The 11,366-nt window shown below is 32.6% G+C and overlaps 1 protein-coding gene across 1 annotated transcript; it reads right to left on the reverse strand.

The window, feature by feature from the left end:
- Window positions 1-2,577: 2,577 nt before the first annotated feature.
- On the reverse strand, window positions 2,578-11,356 carry LOC105828771 (serine-rich adhesin for platelets). Its single transcript, XM_012667265.3, has 5 exons — window positions 10,819-11,356; window positions 8,403-8,524; window positions 7,598-7,750; window positions 7,160-7,524; window positions 2,578-6,531 (listed from the first exon to the last, which is right to left on the reverse strand). Coding segments are annotated over exons 1-5 (4,317 nt in total). The 5' UTR covers window positions 10,821-11,356; the 3' UTR covers window positions 2,578-2,856.
- Window positions 11,357-11,366: the final 10 nt, after the last annotated feature.

Here is an 11,366-nt window from a genome sequence, read left to right on the forward strand (position 1 = left end):
ATCTGTATGAAAATTAGATGTAAAAAGTATTAATTTGCAATTATTATTTGAAAGTCTTAACATTTTTCTTAAATAATTAATTATTAATTATTTGACAATAGCGATGGCTCTATAAAGTTTTCGTTTTAAATTAACGTGAGAAATGGTCATACTTATGATTTTTTAAAATATTTAAGGACTACCTTATGTTAATAAAGTATCGTTTAATAATTTAATCAATGCAATATTTAAGAAATAAATTACAGAATTGTTAGAAATCGTAATAATAAAGTCATAGTCGTTTGAAATTAGTTTAGAATTCACCAAACGGAAAATACATGATCGAAAGAAAAGCTATACGAAAAGTGGGATACGTCGTGTGCATATATCTGTACACAAGTATAATAACAACCAAGAGTTAACGTCGTTAACTTTAATATCAGTGTTAGATATGCATGTGAAAATTTCAGAGACAACCTCCTTATACATCAATCTATAAAATAATATATTCGACGTAATGTTACAATAACTCATTTATAATAGAAAATAATTAGATCTTTTACTATTTACATAAATATACAAATTCCTAACACGCCATGAAACATTTTAACAATGGTCATAAGTGCCTTTTGCTCCTTACACGCATGTTGTAAAAATTTTTCATTAGCTTTATAACCAGCTTGTTTTCTGACATTTTTCGTAATCGTGTCGATGTCGCGGTTTTTATCAATATCCAAATATATATAGATGTGTATATGTTTGATTTTTAATAGAAAACCGCGCGCGCGCGCGTGTGTATGTGTGTGTGTGTGTGTGAGAACATATATATATATAAACACACACACGCGCGCGCGCGGTTTTCTATTAAAATCAAATACAATGGAAATACCTCATAATAGAGTACGATTCGAGGCTCTGTACTTTATAATGAGGTAATCTCCATTAATGAAAAATGTAAAACACTGCATACACTATGCATACTACTTCAGGACAATCTATTACAAGGTTTATAGTCCATTTTTTTTAATATCTGAGTTATGGTATCAATTTTTTTTATTTCTTCGTAAAGAAAACTAAAAGAAAGTTCTGTCAAGAGAAATTTGTAAAATTGTGTAAATAACAAATAAAGAAATTATTGTTTTATACTTTAAATAATATTTCGTTTTCATCATTATTAATTATTATAAAAAAATATAAAATTCCCACAAAAATCAAACAAGTGCAAAAGCGTTCTTATTTTTTTCTTTTAAATGTCATTAAAATATTAATTAAAGTCTAGAGAAAAGTCGCTTATTCTGAACTAATCTCCTTAAGTATAAACCCCCCTTAGTTTTGAGAAACATTGTATTGTATGAATATTGATAAAAATATGATTTGCTTAGATAATTAAAAAAATTAATGAACTATAGGTTAGTTCATACACTCAGTTTTTTTCTATATAAAATTTTTTGTTAGAAACAAAACCTTCAAAAGCGAGAATAAAATTTACACGATATTTTCTTGCAAATTACATTATTTAAACATATATTATTGATAATATTACATTTTATATGTTTATAAGTTTCTAAAACTGTATTTTTTCTTTTGTATTTTTCTCATAATAGTAGTAAGGTCCAATGAACTTCTTTCTGTTGTATAAAGAGATGAATGTGTAAAGTGTTGTTGCTGGGAAAGAATGTGAGTTCCAGAAGATCTCATCTATTCTACAGTCCAAATTTAGCTTCGAGTGACTATTATCTGTTCGTTAAATAGAAATCTGACTTGCAGAAAAGATTTCATACAGACAAAGGGCTTCAAGCAGTCATTGAAATCCATTTTGAGATCAAGAATTAAAAAATGTTTTTAAAGGCAAAGAGATACTTTCAAGATGTACCAAATGTATTGAATGTAAGGGAGATATAGAAAAATAATCTTTTTTTTTCCTTTTAAACGTTATTCCTATTTGGGGCCAGAAACTTTTAGATCTTACTACGTATAAAACAAAAGTGCGCGCGCGCGTGTGTGTGTGTGTGTAAAATAAGAAATTTAAAATCTTATTGGTTAATATTCATAGTCGTAGACCGTAGATCAGTAATATAAACCTGTAAGACTCTAATTTGTTAGGATTTATACGCAATCAAAATAGAAATAAGAGCCATTAGAGCAGCCGTGGCGATAAGTGCTAGTCTGAAGTCCCAGGAATCCTGATTTCAAATCTATTTTAGCTCTTTTAAATTTTCCATCTCACTCACACACACACACACACGCGCGCGCGCGCACACCCACCTTCTCGTGAGCTATGTCTAAATTTATCGTGAATTCTGCCATTACTGCCTAGCTATGGGATCCAATTTTTCAGATGTTCTCTTCGGGTTATATTGTGAAAACATTAACATTATTACAAAATATATATTATTATAAAAATTATTATAATTATCATCTGAAAATGCATAGTATTTCTTAAATAAAAGCTAAGAATTTAGGTAAGTAAAGTTACATTTTTAACTTTTGTTTAAGAAATATATAAAAACAAAGTGGTAGCAATCATAGCGACTTTTTTTATAATTTTGTTTTTATATCTATTATATATAAAAAAAATTATTGTTTTTATGCAATAAATGGTTTGAAAATGAAATTTATTTTTCGTGAAAATTTAAATTTTTGCTTGGCTTTTGTAGGAAATACATATGTACATATATATTTGGATATTTATATATACTCAATTGCGGATGTAAACATTCGAATTACTGGCAGTAAATGTCAGAACATGGGCCATGTACAAGCTTATTCAAGATTCACTCTACACTTAAGCCACATTGTGTCAAATTAAATGCAATTGATACATACTAGCTAAACTTTTGCAAGTCGCATCTAAAGACAAATTTTTTTATTTCATGATCACGTCTCTGCTTTACTTTTTTGTACTTCAGATTTGTTACCCTGTATCTCATCACTCTTGCCAAGATCTTCGCTTTTAGAATCGTCCGCCGGCGAGATACTGACATTAGCTTGAGTGTTACTCTTCGAAATACTATTCCGTTCTTTGGACGAGAACCGTTCCACCTGGCAATCTCGTTTGGTCGTCTCTACCGTTGTCGCCGTTTCGTCGTTACCATTATCTTCTTTAGATTTCTTATTTGTGAACTGTTCCGTCGTAACATCGCCGTTGATCTTGGCCACTTGATTTTTCTCCTTTTTATCATGCGAAATCGCAACATTATCAGCGACTTGGATACTGCATTTTGTCTCCATAGACTTTGTTCTCGAATTATCGTCTTTACATTGCGCCGTCTCCTGTGCTTTTCGCGCTTCCATTTCCTTACTTTTTCTCTCATTGGCGCCGTTCGACACAGTCGAATTCTCCGTCAGGTTGAGCGACATCGAGGAATTTGGTTTGGGGAGTTGCGTCTCGACATTGGTGTCTTTCGCATCCAATATCGTAGACATTTTGACGTTGACGTTGGAGGTCGTTTGACTCGACGACAAGCCAGCACCAGTTTTGGATAGATTGAATGCATTGAGCTCTCGTTGCAGTGACACAGATACAGGCACCGGCACCGCCGATACGGTTGCCGCCACGCTTTTGGAAAGAAGCAGCGCGACGCTGTCCACCGACGACGTCGTGACTGGTGACTGCGATTCCGCTGCTTTCCCCTGATTGAACGACGTAGATGACATCGAACTGGGTGACGAGACTTTGGGCGATTTTGGCGAGGATGAATGCGTGCTGGGTGGTATTCTCTGTACCGTCGGTGGCTGACCGACCACCGGCGCGTAGCCGGTAGTTTGTGGTATGTAACTTGACCGCTGATACAGTTTGTTGATCGAAGGGGGTAGACTGCTGTGGAAGGCACTGGGAGGTGGAATGCCGATGGGTGATCGAATCAGGGGATTCGGAAAACGGCTGGCATCCGGAAACGGCGGCGGAAAGTGCGAGTATATAATTCGTGGATTCGTGTTCGGTGTAGGTGATGGTATGAATGGATTAGTTGACAGCATATTCACCGGAGAATTTCTCGGCGATATGGGTGAACCGGTGTTGCGGCATATGTCGCGTGAAAATGGCGTGTTTTGATAACTGCGGGCGTTTGGCGAGTAGGGCGGCGGCGAGACGATCGGTGAATTAATTGTCGAGACGATGGGCGACAGGGTCTTGGGATCGATCTTCATCATATTAAGAGTATTGGCACTCTTCGTGTTGGTCGACTGTTCCTTCTCCTTCGTGTCGTTCGTTACTCCGTACATGGGCTTCACACCTGATGCCGGATTACCCAGGTATCGCGGCATGTTTCGCATCTTGAAGATCTTAGCGGGTTTAGATGGGATTTGCTTGTTCGTACCTTCGGACACAGAGGTTTGTGTTTGATTCTGCATCTCTTTCGCCTGATTTTTCACCGCTACGTAATTATTTTTCGACAGAGTCGGATTCCAGGATTTGGGCGGATCACGCAGCGTCTTGTATCCAACTGATTGATTCTGCTTCTTGAGCGGCGCAAGTCTCTGGGACGTTGATATCGCCAACGTGCCGCTGGCAGACGTCGACGTAGGAGGCAGAATAGATTTGACTGCGGCATTTTTGTTTTCCATTGTCGTTGCGTTGCCGCTCGGAGTATACACCGGTACATTCGGAATATTTGGTATATGTTTAATGCCTGCCGCGGCGTCCGAATTAGATAATAACGATGTCTTCTTTGCGCTTATTCTGAGCAGATCGGGCACATCCGGCTTAATGCCATGCGCGTCCATCCGGTTTTTCTCCTTCGAGTTCTCTCCTATCTTTGCGCAGATATCATTGATCTTCGAACCAATCGTGTTGAAACCAATCTTTGCGCAAATCTCATTCAGATTGGTACCTTTCGCAGTTACGTCCTGCTGTTTGCGCATGGACTTCATTAAAGATATAGGGATCGCGTCCGGACACGGGGGTATCGGACACGTGTTGGCCGCCATTGGTTTCGACATCGCTGTCGTTGTGATCGTCGCTGTCGACGTAGCCGTTATGGTAGTTACATCTTGGCTTACGTTATTCTTCAGTGATGTAGGTACGGAGTACACATTTACAGATGATGGTTGCGATATGTTGAACTGAGGCACCGACATCTGGCTGTTGGACGTCGAACAAACGACAGGTGACACTCTCGATGGTTTCTGAGGTATGCTATTGGAATTTTTTAGCGCCGATTTCAGGACGACCGAGTTAGTTATGACATCATGAAGCATGTAAGGAAACGTAGATGTTGTCTGACTAATCGTGGATGTAGAAACATTCGGTATAACAGTGGATACAACAGCTTCATTCATTGCGGCTACACTATTATTCTGTAACTTTTGATTAGCTACACCAGACGTGACTTGACTCGTTTTCGGGGCGGATTCCGTCAATGTCGATGAGTTTTTCTGTTCTAACAAATTCAGAGCCTGTTGCAAATCGATTTGATTATCCTTCTCGTGAAGAGAAGCTTTTTGCTTATTAGATATGGACGAAAAATCTGAAATATTTTGAGATACCACTGTGGACACAGCCAATTTTTGCAATGAAGGAATTGTCGTGACTTTATCTGTTATATTTCCATAGTTGGTCGGCGTCTTTGCGTCAAGAAATTTTATATCCTCGGTTGACGACTTTACATCAGACTTCTTCGTATTCTGCTGAAGAGTCGCTCGTTTCTCCTTTAGAGCTTTTTTAGAATAAGTGTTGCTAACTTGACCCATTTTCGGTTGAAATTGTAATTTTACGCTCAATGCATCAATTTTTGACCCGGCTTGCTCTCCCATTTTTGTCTCATTTGAATTTTTTATACACTCCTGAGATTCAGCCTGGAAATCCGCACTATTGTTATTATTAATCGAATTCTTTTTCACATGTGCGTCTTTCTTTTCCGCAGTTTCGACAACTGCATTTTCCTCTGTAAATTGCGTCGCCGAGTGACCAATATCTTTTTGCCCTTGCGAAACTGTCTCAGGTTTGTCTTCGATTTTAGTAATTTCAATACAAGTTTTTACTTCTTGTGCATCCTGCTGCAATTTTGCAGAGGCAGTGCAATTTCTCATTTCATTCGCCTGTCTCGTAGTTCCGTTGTGTTGATTAGTTAGCAATACACAGTTCTTAGTCGACGAATTCTCACTTGTAAATTTAACGTCATTATTCGCAACAAGGAATGTGTTGCTCGAATCGGAAAATATTGTATTTTTCGTCATTTGCGTATCAATGATCAAAGTGGGTGAAATTACTTCTACAGAAGATGTACCACTATTTTCTATCAAATCTGTTTTATTACTTTCCGCAACGGTATTTATAGTTTTCTCTGAAGTTTTCTCATCACGTAAATTCTCGATTCCCGCATCCCTTTTATGTACAGTATTTGATATATCAGTTACACTCATCACACCTGTTTCTGATATTTTTAACTGCACTTCTTTCCACTCGCGTTTCAACGATTTCTCATCCTTTAACTCTATATAATCAATGCCAGCGTCCATTAATGATTGTTTGTAGCTTGCATTATCTTCGGATAATTTCAGGCGTTTTGAAGCTGTCTCAAATATCCTATAGCTTAAATGTAATGGTTCTTTCTGTAATATAATAGATACATATTATAATATTGCCATAGAGATAGGTATGCATTTTAAAAGATTTATTTTCGCTTTTGAATTAAAAAAAATAAATTATTTTTTGCCATTTTTAACAGTATAAATCTAAAGAGAGCAAACTAAAAATAAAATATTTAAGTTTTTAGTAATATATAAACCGTAAAATTTTATGTGTTTTTTCGAAATATTTTTCAAAATTCTTGTTACAGTATTTTAGTTTTATTTTATTTAGATTAATTCAAAATTTTTAAAAGATATTTACAATGTTCTTTTCTTTTTCACCCAAATTACAATCAAATAAAAATTTCATCTTTAATTTTTCCGGGAAGAAAAAAATTTCGAAAAACAAGCAAAAAAATTAAATCTTTTTCAAGGTTTTGCCGTTTTTGTACAAATTTGCAAATAATTACTAAAAATATTTTTATTAAATGTTCTAATGTTAAAAAATTTGTAAAAAATTTAAATATAAAAAAATGAATATAGTTTTAAGTTTCAAGTTCATATTTTTTATATTTTTCAATAAAAATGTTCTTTAAAAAATACAAAAACAGTATCAAAAGCGAGTATCGCTTTAATTAAATTAAATAATGTTAAATAATAAGATACATACCCGTTTCCAATGGTGGCTATACATCACATCCATTAATGTTAAGCTACTGTCTAACGGTTTTTCCCCGTACATTATATCGACTTTATTTGCATCACCAAGACCATATTTGGCTCTTATTAATTTTTGTAAATGAAATACTGTAACTGCTGCAGGACACCGAAAATATCGCCTTAAAAGGGATTTCCCGACATTTATTTCATTTAAATCTTTCATATGAGGATTATAGTATTCCAAGGACAAGCAGAGAGATTCATCTGGAGAGTATATATATGATTCTACAGGTTCTCCACGTTCTTCCGGAGACATGGCTTGAGTACATACTTCTGAATGTTTTGCGTAAAATTCTCTTCGACATCGCATCTCATCTGAAACAATATTTTCATCGTCCTTGACATGTTATACGTAATAAGGTTCTTTCTTATTAAGGAAAAAACATACTTTGATAACATCCAGGTACCAGTTTATAAACAATGTCCTGTAATATACGATCAGAACGTATATTTAGTAGTGGCTTACTTTTATGAATCTGTACATCGCAGATCGGACAATACTTATTATTCTCCAAATATTTAACAATACAACTTTTGCAAACTGCGAAGAAAAACATTAAAAATCTTATAATAATATCATATGTCTAATTAGCATTTAATCATGTCCAATGTTATACACTACAGCTCAAGAGTTTTAGCACACTTGAGATTTTTCCCACATTAAAAAAAAAATTAGATGTCTAAATAAAAAAACAAGTTTTTCAAAATGCATTTAAAAAATAAGTTTTAAATGTCTTTTACTTTTATCTCTATAATATTGTTTCTAAATTACATTAATTTATAAATTAAAAATTGACAATTGGAATTTTTTAAAATATTGGTTTTATTTTGAAGCACATAGTTTAATAAAACATTATCAAAAAAGTTAACAAAAAATTATTTTAAAATTTTTCTAAGTTTTAAAATGCTTTTTATAAAAAATTAATAATTTAACAACAATGAATTAATAAACGCAATTTCTCTCAAAAATATTACACTTTTTATAGAAACTCATTTCTTGTAGAATGTTTTTTAACTCTGAAGTTAAAGAGTTTACAGACAAAAGAAAAAAAAAGTTTAATGTATTTCATAAATCATGTAATGTTTAAAACGTTAAAATTTTTATATTAACTTTTCGTGAAATGTAAACAAATCTCAACCATGCTGAAACATTTAAGCGACAAAGTATATAACATAGTAGAAAGATACTATACATGAATGTAAACATTCTATGATGGTAGTGGCATCGATAAAATATCCACCACATAATTTGCATGTTAGTTGATCGTTGAGTTTGGCCAAACACATTCGATGTCCACCACTCTGCCCTAACATCCTGCAACATAATAAAAATACATTATCAAATACATTATCTTTATATAAAAAATGAACAAAGTATTATATATAATTATGGACCATCAATTACAATGTAGATAATAAATATCAATTAAATAAATATAAATGTAATAAAATTGTATTTATATTAAAATTATGTTATTTCAGTCATTTTAACATTTTGCAATCTATAAAATATTTTAAAAAGTGTAAAAATTCTTAATTTTGTGAGTAAATTTTTAGTGTTAATATAAAAAAAGAGTAGCATCTCAATGTTGTATGGTAAAATAGTATTTAGATGATTATAAAACATTGCATAATATGAAATTATACGAATTATGTTGGATAAGGTAGCAAGTAAATCTATAGTTAAAAGTTATACAAAAGAATAATAATATTGAAAAATCAAACATGACACAAGTAAAATTTACCTTTTTTATACTAAAGTAAAAAGTATAAAAACAATGTTATAATAAATAAATACAATTCTTTAACTATTAGCTAGAAAAGAATTTTAAATAGTATATTATATAATGAAAAAGTTTTTACAATTATTTAGCTGCAGAGAATATAATCATGTTATAAAAATAATTTGAATAAACAAGTAGGGTTTAAATTAATAACAAAATATATGTTTAAAAAATGTATCATCATAGAAACAAATTAGTTAAGAAGAAAAATTAGCTTTGAGGCCTAAGTGCTCAGATATTTATTTTTAATTATGTTGTAAAAATATTAATTATTACAAAATATAAAAGAATATTATAAAAACTGCCAACTGATAGAGGACACTTTCTAGTTTACATATATGTTTTTAAGTGTTATTTTTAACTTTTTGTTAAGAAATACAATCCAAAAGCAAAATGGTATGCCAGTGGTATTTTCTTCTATCTTACTACATAAAATAAAAATTTGAAGTATTTCGATAAAGTTCATCAACCTGTCTCTTTAGAAAGTTCAAAATACTTTTTTAAATAAAAAAAAACTTTAAAATTAAAAAGCAAATGCTATTTGTCATTTAACACTATGCATTATCTAAATTCATTAATATGGTTTTGCCATCTCATAGCTCAATTATACAAAATACATAATTGTATCAATCTGTTGTTCTGATATTATCGCAAACTATATTTAAATACAAATCAACAGTAAGATAAAATAACAAAAATGAATCATGATTGGTTAAAAATGATTCACAAAATGATCACAAAAATAATTGGTTAAAAACTTTTAATAACTTTGGAACTATTTCAATGTCACATATTTTGATGCTATGATTTATTGTTTCTTTTTAGAGGTATATTTTCAAATTTACTGCATGTAATAGATTTTTTAAATATTTCTATTGCAGTATTTCTATTTCATTTAGAATTACATTTTGCAGAATCCTTCCTTGTTTTACATAAAATTATGAAGGATTGAAACCTTTCTGAAAATTTTCCACAGCAATCGGTACATTATGATTATTGGCTTAAAGAATGGTGTAAATCTTGATTTTGTTTCACAATTTTAATATACAGTAAATTTCTATAAGCACTGAAGAAGACTCAAATGCAAGGTCAAAACATTTCATCACTTTTATAATAATAATTATGTTAAGTACAAAGTAATTGTAAATAAATACAATAATTTATATACTATTAACCACGTTGGTTCTTAGGCACAAGTTTGCATTAATATGAAACTAAACCAAGCATAAAGTTAATCTATGTTGCTACAAATTGGTCTTGTAAGCTTGTTCAACATGTATAAAAGTATACACTTGGTGTAAGACACTACCACTTCATTTTATTATGCGAGAGTTATCTATATATACTTTTTAACTGATAATACAAAAAGATTGAAATGTATATTGTATACAAGGATCATACACAAGCGATATACACATTGCTATATTTACACTATCACATTAACAGGTGTGAATCAATATTACAATTTTACTCATTTGAAATACACGTAATTGATATGTAACTCATACTGTTAATGTAACCAAATCAGTTGACAAACATACAACAGCTGTCAAATAAAAAAGGTTTGTAACTGTTTAGAGTAAACGTAAAGAATATACGAGAAAATTAACGAAATTAACGAATTTACTTGTGACACCATTTCTTCTCAGAAGGAAAACGAATAATCGCGGATAACGGTTCGAAAAATTGAAAAAAAAAAAACCAATGTAGCATTATAATACATGGATCGATCCAAAGTATTTTTGATGTTTCGTTAGCGTTAAGTAAAAGTATCGATGTCATGCTCGGTGTGTACACGCCGCAAATCCGACTTGGACGGACTTACATGACGAACGAGGCAAAAATCAGCCGTTTTATTTAACAATCGTCATTTGGTCTCAAAAGTCAGGAAAGTTGGGTCAGATGTAACTTGTCACGGGTTGCCATCACGATACATCCTGGGAGTGTGACTGGGTCCTCACATTCTTCGAGCGATAAGATACTTTTCACAAGCGTACGCAGGAGATTAGTGAAACGACGCACAATCTAATTCGCTTCAATAGCTTGCGGTCATTTTATAAATAGACAGCTACACTAGAGAGCGAAAACTGCGCGCACACATACGACAGCAGAACAAAATGGCGGATAAACAATCGTAGTACGTGCGACATTCGGGAAAACATTGCGCAGCGCTCCAAATAAGACGAGTTTGAGACGACATCGAGACACGTCCAATCTCTGATGGAGATTAAGCGGCATAAAATGGCCGCGTAATTATACACACTAACGTAATTAATCAATTACGAAGTCAATTTGAAGAAACATTCATTTTTGCTGTGTTAAAATCCCTCAACATTTTTACACTTAAAATGTGATAAATATATATGTATTTAG

This window comes from Monomorium pharaonis, chromosome 3 (genome assembly GCF_013373865.1).
Source record: "Monomorium pharaonis isolate MP-MQ-018 chromosome 3, ASM1337386v2, whole genome shotgun sequence".
In the NCBI taxonomy this organism is placed as follows: Eukaryota; Metazoa; Arthropoda; class Insecta; order Hymenoptera; family Formicidae; genus Monomorium; species Monomorium pharaonis.